Source organism: Ahaetulla prasina, chromosome 1 (assembly GCF_028640845.1).
Source record: "Ahaetulla prasina isolate Xishuangbanna chromosome 1, ASM2864084v1, whole genome shotgun sequence".
Taxonomy (NCBI): domain Eukaryota; kingdom Metazoa; phylum Chordata; class Lepidosauria; order Squamata; family Colubridae; genus Ahaetulla; species Ahaetulla prasina.
This window is the reverse complement of record NC_080539.1, coordinates 370,199,032-370,223,209: the sequence shown is the minus strand read 5'-3', so window position 1 is coordinate 370,223,209 and position 24,178 is coordinate 370,199,032. Positions and strand designations below refer to the sequence as shown.

At 46.0% G+C, this 24,178-nt stretch overlaps 1 protein-coding gene across 4 annotated transcripts in view; it reads right to left on the bottom strand.

Moving 5' to 3' along the window:
• Positions 1-4,493: 4,493 nt before the first annotated feature.
• NCLN (nicalin) overlaps positions 4,494-24,178 on the bottom strand; it is a 57,327-nt gene continuing 37,642 nt past the window's right edge. Inside the window, exons 8-15 of one of the 4 annotated variants that reach the window (XM_058163567.1) lie at positions 23,906-24,045; positions 21,103-21,281; positions 16,033-16,120; positions 11,551-11,589; positions 11,229-11,392; positions 10,416-10,469; positions 8,277-8,355; positions 4,494-4,941 (exon numbers count right to left, since the gene is read on the bottom strand). In XM_058163567.1, the coding sequence (XP_058019550.1) occupies positions 4,882-4,941; positions 8,277-8,355; positions 10,416-10,469; positions 11,229-11,392; positions 11,551-11,589; positions 16,033-16,120; positions 21,103-21,281; positions 23,906-24,045 (803 nt within the window). In that variant the 3' untranslated portion in view covers positions 4,494-4,881. Of the gene's footprint in view, positions 4,942-8,276; positions 8,356-10,415; positions 10,470-11,228; positions 11,393-11,550; positions 11,590-16,032; positions 16,121-21,090; positions 21,282-23,905; positions 24,046-24,178 lie in introns of all 4 variants that reach the window. The other 3 variants (XM_058163569.1, XM_058163565.1, XM_058163566.1) reach the window with 3 other exon arrangements.

Here is a 24,178-nt window from a genome sequence, read left to right as displayed (position 1 = left end):
AAATAAATTTAAAAAAATTTAAAAAAAAATTAACAATTAACAGTAATAAAATATATAAATCAATAGAACAAATTAATCCTAAAGTATTTAAAACCAGCTAAAGCATACGATGCCTCTATTTTTAAAGAAGGTAGACATGCGCGCTCCCAAAAAAAGGCAATTAGTAGACCGATGCCTCTATTTTTAAAGATAGACCAGTGCGCTCCCAAAAAAGGGCAATTAGTAGACCGATGCCTCTATTTTTAAAGAAGGTAGACCGGTGCGCTCCCAAGTTTTGTATACTTCATTATTTTTATGATTTATTATTATTGGCCATGCCCATTCAGTCACCTGACCACCAAGCCACGCCCACCAATTAAGCCACCCCCACAGAAACCGGTCGGGAAAATTTTTAGATTTCACCCCTGTCTGAAACCCAACACTGATCCCCATGATCAGGTGATCAAAATTAGGACGCTTAGCAACCAGTTCGTTCTTATGATGGTTGCAGACCCTGGGTCACGTGATCCCCTTTTGCGACCTTCAAAGTCAATGGGGGAAAAGCCAGATTCACTTTACAACCAGGTTACCAGCTTATGGACCGCAGTGATTTACTTAACAGCTGTGGCAAGAAAAGTGGTAAAAATGCAGCAAAACCCAATACATTCTCACTTTGCAACATAAATGTTGGGCTCAGTTGTTGGTCGTAAGTCGAGGACTACCTGTATTTATAACGGAGATTCTACTGCTTGTTAGCTACAGGTTAAAGAAGTACAGGTAGCCATCGTCTTTTTTTTTTTTTTTTACGTTTAAATAATTTTTATTGCCATTTTCCAACATCATATTTATGTACAAACTATTATCCATCATTAATCGTTAATTTTTATTTATTACTGATTCAGGCCTGCCCGACTGCCACTTCCTTTCTTCACAACCTCCCTCTCTACCCTCTACTACTTTCCGATCCTTCATCTCCTTCACTTTACTCCTTCCTCTCCTCCTTCTCCACTCCTCCCTTCTTCCACCCTATCTAACCTTCTTATTCCCCTCCTCCTTCTCTACTCTTTCCTACCTTTATTTATTTATTTATTTTGTCACAACATCATACAAAAAGATTATATAGTATATAAACATATATATGAGTAAATGTTAGGAGGTATAAGCATATATATATATATATATATAGGAAGAAGAAAAGAAAAACAATAGGACAGGAACGGTAGGCACGTTTGTGCGCTTATGCACGCCCCTTATGGTCCCCTTAGGAATGGGGTGAGGACAATAGTAGACAGTTTTTGGATAAAGCTTTTAGGATTATGGGAAGAGACCACAGAGTCAGGTAAAGTATTCCAAGCACTGATGATTCTGTTACAGAAGTCATATTTTCTGCAATCTAGATTAAAGCGGTTGACATTAAGTTTAAATCTATTGGTTGCTCTAGTATTATTGCAATTAAAGCTGAAGTAGTCTTTGACAGGAAGGACGTTACAATAGATGATTCTATATGATACCTACTTTCTTCCCTCCTTCTACCCCTCTCTCCTTTTCTTTCTGAAATGGCAGCCGGGCAGCCCCAATATCATTTTAAATTTTAATTTCATATCTTCAAACATTACTGTACATTGTAGCCATCGTCTTAGTGATGCAATCGGGACCAGCATTTCCATTACTAAGCAAGATGTAGATGTACATCTTTAGATCCACTAAGATTTAACTAAGTTAGGTAAGCCGTGCCTGATTTTACAATCTTTTCGGCCCAACTGTTAAGCAAACCATTGCAGTTGTTCAGTGAACCACACGGTCATTAAGTGAATCCAGCGCCCCCCCCGTTGACTTTGCTTGTTTGGAAACTGGCCGGGGAGGTTGCAAACGGCGATCACATGACGTTGCAACCGTCATAAATTCATGTTGGTTGCCAGGTACCCAGATTGTGATCAAGTGATTGTGGAGAAGCCCTGACGGTCATTAAGCGTGAGAACCGGTTGTAAGTCAAAGTTTTTTTCAATGCCGCTAACTAGGAATGGTTGCTGAATGAATGTGGCTTGTAAGCCTAGGATTACTTGTACTCTTCTGACCTTCACACATAACATAACATAACATAACAACAGAGTTGGAAGGGACCTTGGAGGCCTTCTAGTCCAACCCCCTGCCCAGGCAGGAAACCCTGCACCATCTCAGTCAGATGGTTATCCAACATTTTCTTTAAAATTTCCGGTGTTGGAGCATTCACAACTTCTGCAGGCAAGTCGTTCCACTTATTAATTATTCTAACTGTCAGCAAATTTCTCCTTAGTTCTAAGTTGCTTCTTTCCTTGATCAGTTTCCACCCATTGCTTCTTGTTCTACCCTCAGGTGCTTTGGAGAACAGCCCGACTCCCTCTTCTTTGTGGCAACCCCTGAGATATTGGATCACTGCTAACAGGTCTCCCCTAGTCCTTCTTTTTGTTAAACTAGACATATCCAGTTCCTGCAACCGTTCTTCATATGTTTTATCCTCCAGTCCCCTAATCCTCTTTGTTGCTCTTCTCTGCACTCTTTCTAGAGTCTCAACATCTTTTTTACATCGTGGCGACCAAAACTGGATGCAATATTCCAAGTGTGGCCTTATCAAGGCATTATAAAGTGGCACTAACACTTCACGTGATCTTGATTCTATCCCTCTGTTTATGCAGCCCACACAGGTAGCCCTCAATCTACGACCACAACTGAGGCCAAAATTTATGTTGCTAAGTGAGACATTTGTTAAATGAGCTTTTGCCTCATTTTAGGACTTTTCTCGTCGGATTTGTTACGTGAATCATTGCAGTTCTTAGGTCACACGGTTAAGTGAATTTGGCTTCCCCATTGATCTTGCTTGTCAGGTCGCCAAGGGGGAATCATGTGACAAATCCCCCCCCCCCGGAACTTGCAACTGTCGTAACTGTGAGTCAGTTGTCAAGCATCCAAATGTAAATCACAGGACCATGGGGATGCTGTAATGGTCCTTAAGTGTGAAAAACGGTCATCAGTCACCTTTTTTCAGTGTTGTATCTTCAAACACACTAAAGCAAAGCTGGCTGAGGAATTCTGGGAGTTGAAGTCCACAAGTCTTAAAAGTTGCCAAGTTTGGACACGCCTGCCTGCACTAAATGAACTGTTGTTAAGTCAAGGACTAGTTGTATTTCCCGACCTTAACAGCTTGATGTGTGAACTTCAACGTGGAATTGGTCCACATGCGTACAAACTCCTAAGCTTGGGAAACATTGAGCTAAAGGCGTTTAATTGGTCAAAATAGTGACTTGTTACTGTTACTACCAGCATTTGTTCAAGCCACAATTCATGGTCTATCCCTCAACACACTCCATGAAGATTCGTTGGTTAAACCAACTTATTCCCCAAAATGTTTTTGTCCCGTGATCTCTTTCCATGCAACCAATTCTTTTCTCCCATGTTCTATGCACACTAGGCACCCCGCCCCCAATACCATAGGGGAAAGTGTTTCCTTTACCTCTGTGTATAAAATGTTATCATTGGGGGAAGAGAACCTTGAGGTCATCAAGACCAACCCCGGAAAAACCCATATTAAACCATTCCTGAGAGAGGCTCTTTAGTTACTTTGGGACTTTGGGCCAGTCACTTTCTCTCAGCTCAAATCCACCTCACAGGGTTGTTGTTGTGAGGAAAATAGGGAGTGAAGAAGGAATATTGGGTGTATTCACCATCTTGAATTGATGGTGCGGAAAAAACAATGGCTACCAACCTGCCTTCCATTGAGGACCTGTATACTGCAAGAATCAAAAAGAGGGCTGTGAAAATATTTACAGACCCCTCGCATCCTGGACATAAACTGTTTCAACTCCTGCCCTCAAAACGACGCTATAGAGCACTGCACACCAGAACAACTAGACACAAGGACAGTTTTTCCCCTAAGGCCATCACTCTGCTAAACAAAGAATTCCCTCAACACTGTCAAACTATCTACTAAATCTGCACTACTATTAATCTTCTCATCATTCCCATCACCAATCTCTTTCCACTTATGACTGTAACTTTGTTGCTTGTATCCTTACAATTTATACTGATATTGTTTCCTGATTGCTTATTTGTAGCCTATGACTATCATTAAGTGGTGTATCATTAAGTGCTAAATTTGTATCCTATGACTATCATTAAGTGTTTTAAGTGTTGTACATTGATGAAAGTATCTTTTCTTTTATGTACACTGAGAGTGTATGCACCAAGACAAATTCCTTGTGTGTCCAATCACACTTGGCCAATAAAAAATTCTATTCTATTCTATTCTATTCTAATTATTTATAAAAACGGGAACTAAATGAATGAATGAATGAATAAATAAATGTCAAAAATCAGGCAAGCTCAGAGATAATAAGAGGTGTGTTTTTTTGTAATAGTTTTAATTTACATGTGCACATTTTTTAAAAAAAATCAACCACGTTCCCCCCCCCATTTCAAGTTCTCTTGACAGGCAGGCGTGGGGCCCTCCCCATCCCAGGCTCCTGCCCCTCCCTCCCCGCCCTAGCTTAGAATTATGGCACATGTTGTTTCTCAACCAGCAGCAACAGGTTGATGGGGGGAAAAATGTCATTTTATCCGGGAGAAGGTTTCCATCTGTAATGGGTAGAAAGAAATCGTGTCCAGAGGTTTGATCGGGTCTTGAAAGCAGTTGAGTCTCTCTGCAGTTCCGTGCCAGGGGAAAAAAAAGAGGAGCTTTTGCAGAAATGCAAGGATGTGGGAGAGTGTGGTTGTGTTGGTAGTGGTGGTTGGTGGGGTTTTTTGTTTGTTAACCATCTCGAGCTTTTGCGTCCTGCCCCTGCAGGAGAGGAGAGCAGGAAGAAGAAGAAGAGAAGCAGGATCCGAGGAAGGAAGAAACGACACCAGGAGGAGATTTCCGTGCTGTTAGTTTCATTGCTGTTTGGATTTCCGAGAGACTCTTTGAACCAGCTTGTAAAGGAGGCCGAAATGCTAAAAAAAGAAAAGAAAAAAGAGACAAGACAGAAGACAGAATGAGCGAGCACCTGGCCAAACTTGTGGAAACCTTTTGGGAAAAGTGTATTCTCTAAAACTAGCTAGTAACAACCACTTTTTTTGCAGTAGCACCACAAAGTTATCTATCCATGGAAAGATAATTTAATCAAGAATGTAATGCAGTAACTTTTATGAAGGATTTGTATTAGAATAGCCGTTATCATATAAAGAAGAAAAGTGAAATACATAGAAAAAACGAGATATACAAAAATTATCACGTCAGTTAATGCTTAGTTGGGTAACCTTTAGCATGAATGGCGGCCTTACAACATCTTCCCATGGAGTGAACCAAGTCTTTGAGTTCTGCAGCTGTTCTAATGTGAAACCAAGATTGAAAGATGGCTTCTATTAACTGGGTTTTATTGCTGGGTCGCTTTTGACTAACAAGTTTCTTTAGCCGGCTCCATAGATTTTTAGTTGGGTTAAGGCAGTGGTTCTCAACCTTTATAGTGCTGCGACCCCTTTAATACAATTCCCCACGATGTGGTGACCCCAACCGTAAAATTAGCCTGAGCAGCCGCAGAAGGGGGAAAAAAGCGGCAAACTTTTTTTGAATTTATCGCGCCTGAAGCCGTATTGGGTAGTGATCTGAAATGCTTGCGATTGCCTTGAGGACGGAGGCGTTAAAGTGGAGACTCCTCCCCTATTAAGTTTATCGTGCCTGAAGCCAGATTAGGCTAGCGATTGGGAGTGATTGCAGCTGGCTTGTGGAGTCAACCATTGGAGCGTGATTCTTCGACTCGCAAGTATACTTCCCATATTTCCGATGGTCTTAGGCGACCCCTGGCAAATCGTCATTCGACCCCCAACAGGGTCGCGACCCACAGGTTGAGAACCGCTGGGTTAAGGTCTGGGCTACTCCCAGGCCATTCCAACAGTGGGATATGATTATCTTGAGACTCCCAAAAAAGTGGTGTTACTAGTCATTAGACCTCAAAAATACACTTTTCCCCAAAAGATTTCCACAATTTTGGCCACAATTGTATGTCAGGAACGTGCCCCCCCCCCCAGCAAACTTGGCAACTTTAAGACGTGTGGACTTCAACTCCCAGCATTCCCCCAGCACCTTGTGTGAAGCAAAATCAGGAACTGCTAATGCACCAAAGCATAATGAGACATTATAAAGAAAGTTTTATGTCATGTCAATCTGGGATCAGTATCTAGATTTTTTTTTAATTACAGTGGTACCATAGTACTCGACTGCTTCAAAAGTTGACATATTTTGTACCCTTGTGTCTTTTGTCATTTTAAATGTTGTCCCATTTGTTTAGCAGCATGTCGAGTATTTTGTTTAGTACTCGACATGTCACTATAGGAAGAGAGGAACGGCTGTGGGGAACGGACAGGAAGTCAGCTATGCTGGGAAGGTTGCGGACAGGAAGTCAGCTATGCTGGGAAGGTCGCGGACACAGGAAAAGGAACAGACAGAAAGAAAGGCAACTGGACTTTCTAGTTTTCTTTGAAGACGTTTCACTTCTCATCCAAGAAGCTTCTTCAGCTCTGACTGGATGGTGGGGAATGAAAGGATCGATACTGCTTGCAGACAGATAATTATTTGCATCCATTGAGAGTTGTTGAGGTCACTTGGAGGTACATCTGTGTCCTCAGGGTCACCTGAGTGGTGCAAATGGTTGTTGTAGTCTGCAATTTTGTCCCCGAGTACACAAATAGACCTCCAGGTGGCCTCAACGACTCTCTAAAACAGGGGTGCCAAACTGAAGGGCTGAGGGCAGGATCTGGCCCACGGGGCTGCCCTGGAAACAGCAAAGGACCGGCCAGCGGTGTCTCTGCTAGCGAAAATGGAGCTCCCAGGCTCTCTTTTCGACCGTGATGGCCACCTGCAACCTTCTGCCAGTAAAAACAGAGCTCTGGAGCCTGTTTTTGCTGGCAGAGTGCTCAGGCCACCACAGGCGCCAACATGAGTGACGTCAAGCTGGCCATGCCCGAGGTCAAACACAACCCTGATGCGGCCCTCAATGAAATTGAGTTTGATATCCCTGCTCTAAAAGGATGCAAATGACCAGCTGCCTGCAAGGAGTATAAATCCTTCCGTTCCCCACCATCCAGTCAGAGCTGAAGAAGCTTCTTGGAGGAGAAGAGAAACGTCTTCAAAAGAAAACCAGAAAGTCCGGTTGCCTCTTGAAAAAAGCACCTTTTAGAGAGCAGACAGAAAGTTCTTCTCGGCCGAAACAATGGCTTGTATGGTTAATCACACTGATTCCTTGGGACTCGTCTTTTTTTTAGTATCCGTCACACCTCCCAGAAACGACGCTGAATGACAAAGGTACCACTGTATAGGTTGACGTGTGTCTCCTTCACACATTGTTGTGTTCAATCAAGGAGTATTACCAAGAAGAGAGTACTAAATGTTTATTAAATTTAATAAAGTAAGCCTCCAGACCAGCTTGTAAGGGGAGGCTGGGATGCTAAAAAGACACGCGAAAAATGGAGACATCGGAGCCCTTCCTACGTTGGGTACAGGGTTTCTTCAGACTTGACACCTTTAATCTGGTTGGTCGCTGGGCCAAACAAACTCCATTTTCACTAGACCAAGATTTATTTAATTGTATTTATATGTCAAATTCAGAAGCAGCCCATCTCGCTTGCAAAGCCCCTGAAGGCTGTCTTTAGCCTAAGGCAGTGATGGCTAACCTCTTTTTTCCTCGGGTGCCAAAAGCGTGCGCGTTCCCACACACGATGCGATCCCGCCCCCACACGACCCTCCGTGCTCCCCCGCCCCCTGTGCATGCGCGTGACCTCTCCTTGCTCCCTCCACGCATGTGCGTGCAACCCCCCCACCCCGTTTTGGGCCTAGCAGGTCTCCCTGAAGCCTCCTGGGACTAAAAATGGGGTGCGGTGTGGGTGCTGCACCCCCCACATGCACGCACAACCCCTCTCCCCCCCCATGCATGTGCATGCATCTTCCGCATGCGCGGCAGAGACCTGAAAATCAGCTTGGATGGCGCGTGCACATGCGCAGTGGAGCTGACCTAGATGGCTCCGCATGCCGCTATCACTGGCCTAAGGTAACAGTGTTCCGTGTGCCTCTGCGTATAGTCATGACGGCCACATGACCCACGGATGCGTCTTCGGACAATGCTGGCTCCATTGGCTAAGAAACGGAGGTGAACACCAGCCCGCAGTCGGACGTAACTGGACAAGGCAAACCTTTTATCTTTTTAGTCTAATCCAAGCAGGGCCCATTCCTACATTTTCAGCTCCATTTCAGGCAACAAAAACACTGCAGCAAAGCACCGTGTACTGGCACTCACCTGGACAGCGATGTACGCTACACCAAGGTAGGCTGCTATGCAGAGCGCCAGGAGCAGGTCGAAGATGGCCGGCTTGACCCTGAAAGACACAAGCCAGGTTCTCACACCCAGTCACGAGAAAACGGGAGTTTCCCTTCCCTCTGAGGTGCTTCTTCACACGTCTGCTCTTCTATAGAAGACCTTTCTTGTATCGCACCTCTTTGTTGTGACTCGTCCTCCCTCCTCTCCTCAGCCGGGCCCCTCTTGTCTCCTCCCAGGCCTGCTATCAGACTCCGAGTCTGATAATGAAGATGAACGGCCTGTCATGCCTCCAGCCCCCAGCCCTGGCCGCATGCCCGGACAGAATGTCAGGAATGAACAAACAAACCTCACTCATAGGCGTGTGTTCCTTTGGCTCAGCCATCAGAGGAAGTCAGCCACAGATTGGAATTACTCGGGCCTACTCCTTCTGACCCCTCCCTTTCTCAAACAGCAGAAGACAATTCAAAGTGGGAGGATCCTCGCTTCCGGAGATCTGAGAAGCGACGCCAGCAGAAGGAAGGGAGGGGCAGGCCTGGATAAATGCTGAGTCATGGAGCCACATCCCACAGCCTATATAAAGGACCTGCTTGTGGCATTCCAACTTTGAGTCAAGCAAAGTCTCATCTAGTTTGCTGAAGTCACAACTTGGACTCCTGCCTGCCCTGAGAAACCTCGGAGGAATTTGGCAAAGCTGCAGGGGCTTCGTTGCCACACCTGATACGGACTTCCTAGACTCGATTGTCGGAGTGGGAGTGGGACATGACACTCTTCTGGCATGCCCCCAGCCCCAAAAGACAGGGCCAACTCTGATGGTTGCGAGCCACCCAGAATCACAGAGAGTCAGGCAGCTGTTGTGGTCCACCAGCAGCCTGTGGAGCTGGCAAAGGAGTCGGACAGCAATGAGGCTGAGGTGGGGCTAGGGCCATTGGGGAGTGAGGTGCGGACTCCAGAGCCTCCAGAGGCTGATAGTAGTGACGCAGAGGAACAGGAGGAGCCATGCCAAAAGCTGCCAAAAGGCAAGAGCAGCTCAAGCAGAGAGGATGACTCGGGAGTAGGGCCAAGAGATGATTGGCCCCTCCCATAAGGTTTAAAACAGACCAGCAATGGCGTTTGGGCTCTGCCGGAAAACAACGTTGTAGCTGCGTCTTTTGCTTTGTCTTCTTGCATTTATTTTTTGAATCAGTGTCCCTCACATCCTGAACATAAACTGTTTCAACTCCTACCCTCAAAACGACGCTATAGAGCACTGCACACCAGAACAACTAGACACAAGAACAGTTTTTTCCCGAAGGCCATCACTCTGCTAAACAAATAATTCCCTCAACACTGTCAAACTATTTCCTAAATCTGCATTACTATTAATCTTCTCATCGTTCCCATCACCCATCTCCTTCCACTTATGACTGTATGACTGTAACTTCGTTGCTGGTAATCCTTATGATTTATCCTTATGATATTGATTGTTCCTGATTGCTTATTTGTACCCTATGATTATCATTAAGTGTTGTATCATTAAGTGTTAAATTTGTACCCTATGACCATCATTTGTGTTGTAAATGATGTACCCTGATGAAGGTATCTTTTCTTTTATGTACACTGAGAGCATATGCACCAAGACAAATTCCTTGTGTGTCCAATCACACTTGGCCAATAAAAATTCTATTCTATTCTATTCTATTCTGGACATTTGCCAGGAAGGGCCTTTGGCAGTTTGCCTAATTGAACCAAGGTTTGCAATAGGATTGAGGAATTTGTGTTGGGAGGAATTTGCTTTAATTTGAGTTGAACGACGCTGGGAATGAAGTAATTCTCAGCTGTTCAAATAAAGTTCGTTTGTTTTTTCACTGACTGAGTGTCCTACTACCTACTTGGGCCTGGGTCACAACAGCAGCATAATACAAGTTTAATACATATTCTATGCGCTACTAAAACTCTCCTGCTTAACCTGTTTGTACCCTCCAGTTAGCCCATATGGTGCCTTATGCAGGGACAAGTTTTGAATTAGATTGCCTCAAATCTGCTAACTTAACGAATGTTTTTTTTATGCCTTGAGTCTTAAAGGAACGGCTCAGGGCCAGTCAAACTCCAAAATACGTTTTGCTGTTGTTCCACTCTTACCTATACGCGTTCATTACTTGCTTCAGCTGGTCATAGAAAACAAATTCAGGATCCCTGTATATATATAAAAAAAGAAATATCAAGGTTTAAAAGAGCTACAATTTTTAAAGGCAGGATTGAAAAGCCAGGGACGACCTTATACCAAGTGAAAACACACATCTAGCCCATACAGGTATTCCTTAAGTTACAACCATTTGTTTAGTGACCTTTCAAAGTTACAAGGGCACTGAAAAGAAGTGACTTAGGACAAGTTTTCCAGATGACCATTGTAGCATGCAGGGTGCCAGGGTTCTAAGTAACAGCCCCAAAGAAAGAAGACTCCGAGGCTTGAAGTTCCTCAAAATTCCATTTTATTAGAGATGTCATATTGGCCCATCTGGGAAAACCCGAATCTGAAAGCTTCCAGGTTTTTCTGACCCAAAAGAAAGTCCAAGCCCCTTCCCCTGCACCCACATGTCCATCACATGGTCCAATCAAAGCACCCTCCCAACTGGAGATGCCTCCCAGTTCTACCCCTCCAGGTGCAGGGCAGGATGGCCTTGACTCTCCAAGAAAGGAATGTTATTATGACTACATATCTGCCCTGCTCCATACAATCCCCCCTCCCAGTTTCCCACAGCAGTAAATGTGGCAGGCCTAAAGGCCCAATGCAAAAGATGGCTTCCAGGCCTGACACAGGGTCCTGGTGCAGTCTGAGCCTGGTGATGTTCTTACAGGCGTCTCATTGCCAAAGTAGGTCTCGTCATCGGAGCTAAATCAAGAGGGGGCACGAGTGGCCGGGTGAACACCCGGGAACACCATCGCCATCCTCACCGCTTGTCTGCCTTCACGTAATGCTGCTTGACGTCTTTCAGGTAGCGGCTCAGGTAGTACTCCAGGGTGTTGATGAACGTGCTGTCTTTGTCCACCAACTGGGCAGCCCTCGGTTGACTGCTGAGCCAGTCCATCACCGACTCCATCTGCTCCTGCTGAATCTGCTGAATCAGGGAAGGGGGAGATAGAGAAAGTCGGCTGGTTCTGCAAGTGAAAACCCTGAAACATCCTTCTCTCTCTTCCTCCCGCCCTCCTCTCTCTCTCTCTCTCTCTCTCTCTCACACACACACATACACACACAGCCCTCTGGCCAGGAGCTTACCATATGTTCAGTGAAGATTTGCAGGTCAGCAGGCACACCCTAATGAGGGAAGGAAGGGAAAAAAATGGAGCTGGGTGAAAATCTGTCAGAGTATATTCATGAACTGGAATAGGACATGGCCACTGGGTCAGCCAATAAGGGCTGTTTGGAAACTGAAACACAGTATTTGTTTGTATGGGGCCATAAGAGAGAGTTTGAAGTCTGGGCGTAGCTTAGACTTGCTGAAATTAGATTAGATTAGAATTCTTTTTTTTTTATTATTGAAAAAGTTTTACAAAAATTTTCCCCCCTCCCCCCCTTCCCAAACCCCCCTCCCCCCCCGACTTCCCAGAACAAACACAAGGTATAGTAAAAATAAAGCAAACATATACTAAAATTTTTTCCTTCCTAACTAAACTATAATCCTTCAATTCTCATCAGTTCCTAACTTCCCCCAAAACAATCAAAAATAATACATCCTAATCATTCAAAGGCAGTCTGATAACTCTTAGTCTGATATCTGTTTTGAATATAGTCAATCCATTTTTTCCATTCACTTAAATATCTTTCTTGTGTATTGTCTTTCAAAAAGGCTGAGATTTTTGCCATCTCAGCCAAATTGGCAACTTTCAATATCCATTCTCCTATTGTAGGTACTTCTTTCTTCCAATACTGTCCTATTAGTAATCTTGCCGCTGTTATTAAATTTAAAATCAACTTAGTCTCAATTACTGTACAGTCCGTGATAATTCCCAGCAAAAAAACTTGTGGCAGGAACTTTATCTTCTTTTTCAGAACGTTTTGTAGAATCCACCAAATTCTTATCCAAAAAGCCTTAATATTTTTACAAGTCCACCAAATATGAAAATATGTAGCGTCATCACAATTACATCTCCAACATTTTGCTTGCATATCTGGATATATACACGATAATTTCTTAGGATCTAAATGCCATCTGTAAAACATTTTATAAAAATTTTCCCTTTAATTCTGTGCCTGTATAAATTTAACATTTCTAACCCAATTTTTTCTCCAAGTTTCCAATAATATTGGCTCCTGAAAATTTTGTTAGTCTCTGTATCTCTCTACTCTGTAATGACTTGCTTCTATGAATATTACTTCTGTGTTCCTGATATTGTATGCTGAATTCTCCTGTTTGGTATTGTATATGAAGAAGTTTCTTATGTAATTTGAATCCTGCTGAAGTTCATTTAATTGTTCCCGATTGTGTGTACTGCAACAAATTCTAACAAAATCCTGTTACTTTAGGACTCAACTGATCACCATGTCCGTTATCACCACAAAGCTGGAAGTGTGGACAGCTGCAGTTCTCCCTTCCCATGCGAGTCCCGGGCTCCGTGATCCAAGACCCGTCAAACAACTGGAAAAATTTCTCGTGCGTGCTCTCTCTGCTCTGTCCTCGGCATTTGTTGGCAAGAGTGTGCCGCCAATCTTGGATTGCGTGGGGCAGCGTTCCACAAACTTTCCAGCTTTGTGGAACGGCGGGGTGGGGGTGAAGAAGGGATGGTTCTGGGCGAGCAGGCGCATGCAGCGCAATTTGCGCAAGCAGTTAGCATGCACGCACACTGCTCAAAAAAATGGTACTGCATGCATTGCAGGTCACTCGTGTAAATGGAGCTGCGTGCACGCTCGCCCATCGCTTCCGTGGTCTGCTTCCGAACGGCCATGGTCCAGGGACTGGGGACCCCCAGTGTGGAGCCCACCAGCATTGGGTTTCTAATGATCAGAGCTCAAATGAGGTGGGTGGGACACATCATCGGAATGAAGGCCTTGCTAGTTGGCTCTGTAACAGGGGTGAGCAATTTGATGACCCGTGGACTTCAACTCCCAGAATTCCTGAGCCAGCCATGCTGGGAATTGATGTCCACAGGCTGTAAAGTTGTTGGAATTGCCCACTCCTGCTGTATGGTGTTCTGGAATCTGGGAAGAGACCTTGAGGCCGATTACCACTACTTAACGATAGCACTTGGACTTATATACCACTTCACAGTGCTTTACAGCCCTCTCTAAGCAAGAAAGAAACGTGTTTAAACTGGTGGAAGATTTAAACTGAATTTAAATTAAAGCCACTCTCTTCCACAGGTCTGGTGAAGTGAGCTGTTGCTCATAGATGCCGATGCATTTTTGTTGTGGTCTGCCAGCGGCCTGCGGAGCTGGCAATGGAGTCAGATAGCGATGAGGCTGAGGAAGACCATGGGCCAGTCCTGGAGGCTGGGAAGGGCTCTGCGTCAGAGGCTGAGGTGGGGCCAGAGCCATCAGGGAGTGAGGTGCGGACTCCAGAGGCTGACAGTAGTGAGGCAGAGGAACAGGAGGAGCCTGTTCCTAATGCAGACATGAGAAGAGCTGCCAGAAGGCAAGAGCAGCTCAAGCAAAGAGGACGACTCGGGATTAGGGCCAAGAGGTGATTGGCCCCTCCCATAAGGCTTAAAAGACCAGCAATGGCGTTTGGGCTCTTTGTCGGAAAACAACATTGATAGCTTTGTCTTCTTGCATTTATTTCGTATCGGTGTCTTCTGAACTTTTGCCAAGAGAGGCCTTTGGCAGTTTGACTAATTGGACCAAGGTTTGTGATAGGACTGAGGAATTTGTGTTGGGAGGAATTTGCTTTAATTTAGTTGAATTACGCTGAGAATGAAGTAATTCTCAGCTGTTCGAATTAAGTTTGTTTGTTTTTACACTGACTGAGTTTCCTACTACCTACTTGGGCCTGGGTCACAACAATTTTAATAAAATGTGTTAGTTAGAAAAGGAGCAGAAAAGGCTCCCACCAGACAAAATTCTTTGGCTGATGGGGTCTGCAGTAGGCCGTTTCTGCCACCCTTGTGGGAGGCAGGCCAACCCCATTGGGGAAACACGATTCCACAGATATCCTGGACCCATGCCATAAAGCAGCAGCCCCCAACCTTTTGGGCACCAGGGACCGATTCTGTGGAGAAGTTTGATGTGATGGGAACCTTCCGAAGGCGCAGGCTGTTTTCCCAAAATAAAAAGAACGTGTTGGAATGGTGGACAGTGGACAAGGGGTGGCCCCAGTGGGGAAAAAGAGGAAATTACCGTATTTTTCAGAGTATAAGACGCACCTTAGTTTTTGGGGAGGAAAATAAGAAAAAAGCTGATTGGCAGGTGGTGTTGTGTCTGCGAGGCCCAAGCCGGGCTTCCTGGCAGAGAGTGACTCGGAGAGTGAGGGGGAAGAGCCGACAGGGTTTCCCTCTGCAGAATCTTCCTCTCTGGCTCCGCTCCAGATTCCAGAAGCAGGCCAGGTGGAGAAGGAGGAGCTGACACGGCCTCTTTCCCCCCACCCCTCCTCCTCCTCCCTGGCAGAGCTCCAAGAGCCAGCTGAGGAGAATCAATTGTGGTTAGATGCAAGGCAGGGACGCCGACTGAAGCGTGCGCAGCAAAAGGCAGGGAGGGGCCGGCCCAGGGAGTGCTGAGTCATGGAGCCACACCCCATAGGGTATAAAAGTGGGTGGAGCTGCCTTTGGACTCCGTGACGGACAAAAAAAGACTTTTGGGAGCTTTGGCTGTGCTATTTTGTGATTCAGACTTTGGCTTCTGTTTATTCCTAAACTGCACTTACGCTGGTCTGAGGAGAACTTGGCAGGCAATCGCAGGTTCGTTGCTAGAACTGTTATCTGTCGTCAGAGTATATTGCTGGCAAAGATAGTCAGCTCGTGTGTCGTTTTGGTTGTGGTTGGGAGGGGACAGAACAGTTGGATTGGCTTCCCGGAATACCCTCAATCAGCTATTCCCAGAGGTAATTGAATTTTAGCAACAGGTTCCTTGGTTGTGACCTCTGTGCCTTGTTTTTTTTTGCCTTTTCCCCCCTGCCTCTGAAACTTCTGAAACTCCGTTTTGGAAAAAAAACTTTTTTTCTGCCCCTGAAAGCCTCCAAAACAGTTTCAGAAAAAAAGCCTCTGAAGCTCTGTTTGGGGGCTTCGTTTCTGATGTTTTTTTCAGCCTCTGAAACCTCAGTTTGGGCATTTGGAGTTTGAAACACACCCAGATTTTCACTCTCTTTTGGAGGGGGGGGGAAAGGTGCGTCTTATATTCCGAAAAAATACGGTTAACTAAGCTGTTTTTCATGCAAAAACCTCAGTTGGCTGCGCTTCTTCTGTGCCTGTATGGATCTATCAATAAAGTTATAGTCTTGGTAAAAAATAATACCCCAGGAGTTTCTTTTGCTGCAAACGCAAAGGGGATGATTGACAAACGGCTGAAACAAATTGGCGGGAGATGATTGGCACGGAATTCAAGGTAGGCTGGACTAAGAACTCTTGTGGGCGTGCAGGGGCTCAAGACTGTCAAGGCCTTTGACCCCTCCTTCGGGCTCAGCCTGCTCATTTCCTACAAGGCTATTCCCGCAGACCTTCACCTAATTTGGGGGCAGGGAAGCAAGTGGTGCAGCACACTCGACTGAACAATCCCGCCCTCCGCAGATGTTTTCAGCAGTCATTTTTATCCGCCCTAAGAAAAGACTCTCACCTTCTCTGTTAAGTTGTAGACCACCCTTGTCAGAACCTCTACAATGATCCGGGTGTTGCGGGTTAGGATTTGAAGGTTTACCCGTGGCCTGCAAGAGGGACAACAGCAGCCATGTCAGAACTAGGTTTCTAGGAAAGGAGAGATGCTGAGGGGAGGCTTCTGAAACGACGGCCCTTCGCATAGACCAGAAGTCTCCAACCTTGGCCACTTTTAAGACTTGGCTGAGGAATTCTGGGAGTTGAAGTCCACAAGTCTTAAAGTGACCAAGGTTGGAGAGACCCCTGGCATAGACTCACAACCTACACAGGATCGATCCCAGCTTAGGTGATCAGATCAAAATTTGGGGGATTAGCCCATAAAATGATCTGTATAATGTTTGAAAACTGCTTGAAAACTGTCCGGAAGAGGGACGGAGGAACACGAAGGAAGGCTGGTGTAGCAGTTCTTTAAAGCGGACACCTCTTTTTTCCCCACCTGGGATTGCGCTTTCAATGCATGAACAATCCTAATGCTCTGTAGGTATAGACAGGCCCTCGATTTATAACTGTTGTGACTCGTCTTCCCTCCTCTCCTCAGCCGGGCCCCTCCCGTCTCCAACCGGGCCTTTTATCAGACTCCGAGTCTGATAATGAAGATGAAAGGCCTGTCATGACTCCAGCCCCTGGCCCTGGCCCCATGCCCAGAGGGGATTCTAGGAGTGAAAGGAAAAGCCCAATAAACCTCATTCATACCGTGTGTGTTCTTTTGGCTCAGCCTTCAGAGCAGGAAGCCAGCCAGGTGGTGGAATTCCCCGGGCCTACTCCCTCTGACCCCTCCCTTTCCCAGACACTGACAGCAGATCCAGCTGAAGACAATTCAATGTGGGAGGATCCTCGCTTCCGGAGATCTGAGAGGCGACGCCAGCAGAAGGGTGGGCCAGGCCTGGATAAATGCTGAGACATGGAGCCACACCCCACAGCCTATATAAAGGACCTGCTTTTGGCATTCCAACCTTGAGTCAAGCAAAGTCTTATCGAGTTTGCTGATACCGGACCCTATTGCTGAAGTCACAACCTGGACTCCTGCCTGTCCTGATAAACCTCGAAGGAACTTGGCAAGCTGCAGAGGCTTCGTTGCCAAGTTTGTTACGGACTTTCTTGACTCGTTCATGGGAGTGGGAGTGGGAGTGGGACACGACAATAACAGATCTCCCAAAAGTTACTTATGACTTGGTTCAAAAGTTACAATACCCATTTCCCCGTGGTCATGTGACTGCATTTTGGATGTTCAGCCACTGGCCTGCGTTTAGGGCCCATGACCATAATTTATGACTTCTTCTTTTTTTTGCTGAAAATTGGCATTTAGTTCTGGTTTCTGGCCAAACCTGGCCCATAGTGGGTTTGTTTAAGTGATTGTCACGTTCGCTTAGCAACTGTTGCAAAAAAGGTTGTAAAAACAGATCTGGTCATACACGGTGACCGTCTAGGGAGACTCTCAATCAGCTAAGTCACGGTTGTCCCAAAGGTGTTTTTGGTGCAGAGATACAGAACTGAAGAAGCTTCTGGGATGAGAAGTGAAACATTTGCAAAGGGGGAAAAAAAAGTCCAGTCACATTTTGGAAAAATCCTTCCTTCCCTCCTTCCTCCCTTTCCTTTTAACATAACATAACATAATAACAGAGTTGGAAGGGACCTTGGAGGTCTTCTAGTCCAACCCCCTGCCCAGGCAGGAAACCCTACACCATTTCAGACAAATGGCTATCCAACATTTTCTTTAAAATTTCCAGTGTTGGTGCATTCACAACTTCTGCAGGCAAGTCGTTCCACTGATTAATTGTTCTAACTGTCAGGAAATTTCTCCTTAGTTCTAAGTTGCTTCTCTCCTTGATCAGTTTCCACCCATCGCTTCTTGTTCTACCCTCAGGTGCTTTGGAGAACAGCTTGACTCCCTCTTCTCTGTGGCAACCCCTGAGATATTGGAAGGCTGCTATCATGTCTCCCCTAGTCCTTCTCTTCATTAAGCTAGGCATACCCAGTTCCTGCAACCGTTCTTCATATGTTTTAGCCTCCAGTCCCCTAATCATCTTCGTTGCTCTTCTCTGCACTCTTTCTAGAGTCTCAAACTCTTTCTAGAGTTTTCTCTCCCTCCTTTTCCTTCCTCATTCTCCTTCCTTCCTTTCCTTCAACACATCATACTTTTTAACCACTCATCTCCCTGAGAGGTCATAATTGCCGTTTTCAATTTATGGTCATAATTCGGGGACTATCTATAAAGGCACCAGAATGTCTAAACCTGGGCATTTTATGCTCCCTGGGCTACATCGGGCCCTTTGGGTGCCCCTGCCAGCCCACATGGATTGCTTTTACAGGCACGTTTTTGACTTACAACAGTTCATTTAGTGACTGTTCGAAGTCACAGTGGCACTGAAAAAAGTGGCTTATGACCACTTCGCACACTTACAACCATTGCCATTTTTTTTTTTTTGTTTACATTTATACCCCGCCCTTCTCCGAAGACTCAGGGCGGCTTACAGTGTGTAAGGCAATAGTCTCATTCTATTTGTATATTTTTACAAAGTCAACTTATTGGCCCCCCAACAATCTGGGTCCTCATTTTACCTACCTTATAAAGGATGGAAGGCTGAGTCAACCTTGGGCCGGGCTCGAACCTGCAGTAATTGCAGGCTTTGTGTTCTTAATAACAGGCCTTACCAGCCTGCGCCATTCACCGGCCCAATGATCATGTGATCAAAGTTCAGACGCTTGGCAACTGGTTCATATTTATGACGGTCACAGTGTCCCGGGGTCACGTGATCCCTTTTTGTAACCTTCTGACAAGCAAAGTCTATGGGGAAGCCAATCCACTTAGGCAACTCTGTTACAACCTTAACAACTGCAGTGATTCACTTAATAACTCTGGGTCATAAGACGGAGCAAAACTCACTAATACCGGTAGTCCTCAACTAACGACCACAATTGGAGCCCAAAATGTATGTTGTCAAGTGACAAATTTGTGAAGTGGATTTGTCTCACTTTGCGACTTTTCTTGCCACAGATGTTAAGTGAATTAACAGTTGTTAAATTAGTAACATGGCTGTTAAGTGAAATCTGGCTTCCCCCATTGACTTTGCTGGTCAGAAGGATGCAAAATGACTCCTGAACACGGCAATGGTCATAAATATGAGTCAGTTATCAAGCACCTAAAAATCACGTGACCACGGGGATGCTGCAATGGTCGTAAGTGTGAAAAGCCTTAAGATTTCTATTGACTGTTTGCCTATGACTATCATTAAGTGTTGTACCTTATGATTCTTGACGAATGTATCTGTTGTGGCTCCAGCTCCCCCTCCCCGGGCCTGGCCCCCTGCCAGAGAGTGACTCAGAGAGTGAGGGGGAAGGGCCGTCAGGATTCCCCTCCGCAGGGCCGGCCTCTCTGGCTCAGCTCCAGGAGCCAGAGGCAGGCCAGGTGGAGGAAGTAACGAGGCCTCTGTCTCCTGTATCTCCCCCCGCCCAGGCAATGCTCCCAGATCCAGCTGTGGACAATCAGTCCTGGTTAGATCCCAGGTTTCGTAGACAAGAGAGACGGGAACAACAGAAGAAGGGTGTCGTGTCCCACTCCTCCGCTGACGGCCGGGTCCGGGAAATCCGAATCAGGCTTGCCTCTGCAGCTCTGCCCAAAGTCCTAGCAAAGTCCTCAGAGCAGGCAGGAGACCAGTAAGTGACTTCAGCAAGATAAGTTTGACTTTTGCCTGACTCAGAGACTGCCAGAAAGTAGATCCTTTATATAGGCCATGGGGTGTGGCTCCATGACTCAGCACTCATTAAGGCCTGCCCTCCTTCCTCTGTTGCCTCCGCCTCTCCAATCTTCTGATGCGAGGGTCACTCCAATCAGCTGTTCTTGGGAGTAAACCCTCCTCAGGCTCACCTGCTGTGGAGGAGGGGGAGGGGTCTAGCTGCTCCGTTTGCCTGGGCATGGAGTCAGGGCTGGGGCAGGGAGATGCTCCTTCTTCTGCAGTTTCTGTGGGCATGGAGCCAGGACTGGGGCCGGGAGGCATACATTCCTCAGTGTTCGGGAGCAGGTAAGAAGGCCCCGGCTGCTCTGAGGGCGGGCAAGACACAACAAAGGGGTGGAGCAGGCCTAGAAAGTGCTGAGTCACGGAGCCACACCCCACAGGGTATAAAAGCAGGAGGGGCTGCTCTACTACTTCGTGACGGACAAATCAAACTGACTGGAGAAAACTTGAGCTGAACTATTTGACTGAGCATTTGGCTTGGAGTGCTGTTTGTTCCTGACTTCCTGGTTGACACGCCGGCATCAAGAAAGATAAAAGAAAACCTTGGCAGACGCTCGCTGGTTTGCTGCCAGAGCTGATAGCTGCCGTGGACTAAATTGCCGGCTAATTAAGTCATTTCACGTGCCTCCCGGACTGAGGTGGGGTGACACAACAGTATCTTTTCTTTTATGTACACTGAGAGCATGTGCACCAAGACAGATTCCTTGTGTGTCCAATCACTTGGCCAATAGAGAATTCTATTAGTCACTATTGTTGGTGCTATTGTAACTTGGAATGGTCCCTAGAGGAACCATTGCAAGTTGAGGACTACCTGTTAACTGTTTTGCTCAATGACAGCTCAGTTGTGGTTGTAAGCCAGGGCAAAGCTGGCTGAGGAATTCTAGGAGTTGAAGTCCACAAGTCTTAAAAGTTGCCAAGGTCGGAGACCCCTGTTGCAAACTGAGGATTATCTGTATTTTGAAAGCGGCTATTGTTTTTGTCAATTTACCTATGACCGTGCGTGCATACCTAAGCAGCCTCACAGCCTTATTGGTTCAGCCCTTCAAGTTCTCTTGACAGGCAGGCCCTTGGGAGCAAGGCAGCATGGCGGCCCTTCTTTTTCCCAACCTCCCATCTTGGAGAGATGAAAGAAAACAAGAGGGAAGCAACAACCGAACCTAGATCCTTTTCGGCCTGGCGTGCCTCAAGGGGAGAGTGCCCTTCTCAAGACAAGAGGGGGCAGCGCAAAGTCTTCCCCACCCAGCCCCCTCTTGCCGACCCCACTGGTCCGTGCAGCGCCTCCTCACCCAGCAGCTGACCTGACGTCCATGATGCTGTTGCGCAGGCCGTCGCGGTGGCTCTCCAGGTGAGAAACCGTGAAGGCCGGGAGGCGACGGATGGCAAAGCGTTCGTGCTCCCAGGCCAGCATGTCCTCGGCCAGGTTGATCTTCTTGTGCACCATGGAGAACCTCACCTCTGGGAAATGGTGGGCAATGACCTGGAGATGAAACAGAAGGCAGACAATAGGGTCAGGAGAGGAAGCAGGGCACGCGCCCACTGTTCCTCCAGAGGAACGATAACCAATCAGAATAGAGCTGGAAGGGACCTTGGAGGTCTTCTAGTCCAACCCCCTGCTCAAACAGGAGACCCTATATCATTTTAGACAATTGGCTGTCCAATCTCTTTTTAAAAAGCTCTAATGTCGGAGCACCCACAACTTCTGATGGCAAGCTGTTCCACTGGTTAATTGTTCTCACTGTTAGGAAATCTCTCCTTAATTCCAGGTTGCTTCTCTCCTTGATTAGTTTCCATCCATTGTTTCTTGTCTTGCCTTCTGGTGCTTTGGAAAATCGGTTGACTGCCTCTTCTTCATGGCAGCCCCTGGAAGACTGCTATCATGTCTCCCCTGGTCCTTCTTTTCTCTACACTGGCCATATCCAATTCCTGCAACCGTTCTTCATACGTTTTTGTTTCTAGGCCTTTAATCATTTTAGTTGCTCTTCTCTGCACCTTTTTTCCCCCAAAGTCTCAACATCTTTTTTGTAATGTGACCAAAACTGGATGCTGTATTCCAGGTGTGGCTTTACTGAGGATTTATAAAGCGGTACAAAGACTTCACGTGATTTTGATTCTATGCCTCTGCTTATGCAACCAAGGACTGTATTCACTTTTTTTTGGCTATTGCCACAGGCTGCTGGCTTAAAAAGGATCAGTACTGCAGAGTCCTTGATGCTGCTCTGAGCTTGGTTGTTTGCTTGCAAACATTTCATTACTCAACTATTCCAAAGGTGCTTTTTCCGAAGGGCAACTGGACTTTTAAAAGTTTTTTTTTTCCTTGAAAGCGTTTTGCTTCTCAGTTCTAACTGACCGACGGGCAATGGACGGACTGACTCCTGAAAAGGGCCACGGTGTGGCTCAGGCTGTAAGAAGCCTGTTATTAAAACACAGCAGCCTGCAATTACTGCAGGTTCAAGCCCCACCAGGCCCAAGGTTGACTCAGCCTTCCATCCTTTATAAGGTAGGTAAAATGAGGACCCAGATTGTTGGGGGGGGGGCAATAAGTTGACTTGTAAATATACAAATAGAATGAGACTATTGCCTTACACACTGTAAGCCGCCCTTAGTCTTCGGAGAAGGGCGGGATATAAATGTTAAACAAAAAAACAAAACAAAACCTTCTTGGATGAGAAGCGAACCAAGAAAATTTGGAAAAAGCCCCTTTGGGACAAGCATAATCTGAATGATTTAGAATCTCCACAGACATTACCCAACTAGGTAACATCAACAGTATGAGGGTTGGCCCCATTTTTATACAGTAACTTGCCCTGCCTACTTTGTTGGGTGCATGTGTGGTTTTTTCCCCTAGTAGTTCCTTGACTGGGGTATTGTTCATTCTCTTCATTTGTCTGGTGTTAATCTCTATTTATTTGGGTGTTGGCTTTTGGAGAGAATTCTGGTCTTTTTGTTTCCTTCTTAGCTTCTTTATGTTGTCTTTTGAATGGTGTGAATTTCTCCTCTACGAAGAGCTTTGCATCCATTCTTCTTTAAGCAGTCAGCAGATGGAGCTATTGCTCTGGGCGTTACAGATCGCCATAGCAATTATAGCACTTAGATACCACTTCACAGTGCTTTACGGTCCTCTCTAAATGGTTTACAGTCAGCACACTGCCCCCAACAATCTCAATTTACAACAGTTCATTTAGTGACGGTTCAAAGTTAAAACAGCACTGAAAAAGGTGACTTATCCCCATTTGTCAGTTGCAACCTTTGAAGCATCCCCACAATCAAAATTCAGCTGCTTGGCAACCGGTTCATACTTATGACCCTTGCTGTGTCCCAAAGTCACGTGATCCCCTTTTGCGACCTTCTGACAAGCAAAGCCAAGGGGGGAAGCCAGATTCACTTAACAACCGTGTCGCTAACTGACCAACTGCAGCAATTCACTTAACAATTGTGGCAAGGAAGGTTGTAAAACGGGGCAAAGCTCACTTAACAAATGTCTCACTTGGCAACATAAATTTTGGGCTCGATTGTAATCATAAGTCGAGGATTACCTGTATAGGTAGACCTTGACTTATGACTGGGCTGCTTAGCAATCATTCAAAGTTATGAAGCCTCCAAAAGGTATTTATAACCTGGTTCGGAAGTTCCAAAGGGCACCCAAGCAGTCACGTGATGGCATTTCGGTTGCTCTGCAACTGGGCTGCATTTACAGCTATTTCCCGCAGTCACGTGACTGCAATTTATGTCATTTTTTTTTGCCAAGAAACCGGCATTTGTTTCCGAGTTTCAGCAAAAATGCCTTAACCACCGCATTTACTGAACGATTCTGGATTCACTTGGTGTTTTGTTTAATCACCGCTGCAAAAAAAGAAAAAGAAAAAAAAAAGCCATAAAATTGAGTTGGCTACATGATGACTTGCTTTATGACCATCAGGGGCTCCATTAGGGATGTAAGGCGAGGACTACCATAGCATGGTGGCTATGAAGAGGTCTAACTTCACTCTGTCGTTTGTTAGCTTCCCGGAGAAGAGGGGCAAGGGAAATCCACCCACCCAGGCTGGGGAAGGAGGCAGCTGCTACCCCAGCCATCATCCCAAAGGGATCCTACCTCCCCCTTACCTGTTCCAGCTCCTTCAGAAAGGTGTGCTGAAGAGTCCCTTCTCTGGGAGGCTTGGAGACGTGTAGGTGAAGGCTGTTGCCTCTTCCCAGAGTGTCCAGGCAGAGGACAAATGCCACGTTATCCTGCAGCAGACTGAAATCTGGAATGAAGAGAAAGCTACCGTGTTTCCCCGAAAAGAAGACATCCCCTGATAATAAGCCCAATTGGGCTCTTGAGCGCATGCGCTAAAAAGCCACCCACCCCCTGAAAATAAGCCCCCCCCCCCGGAATAT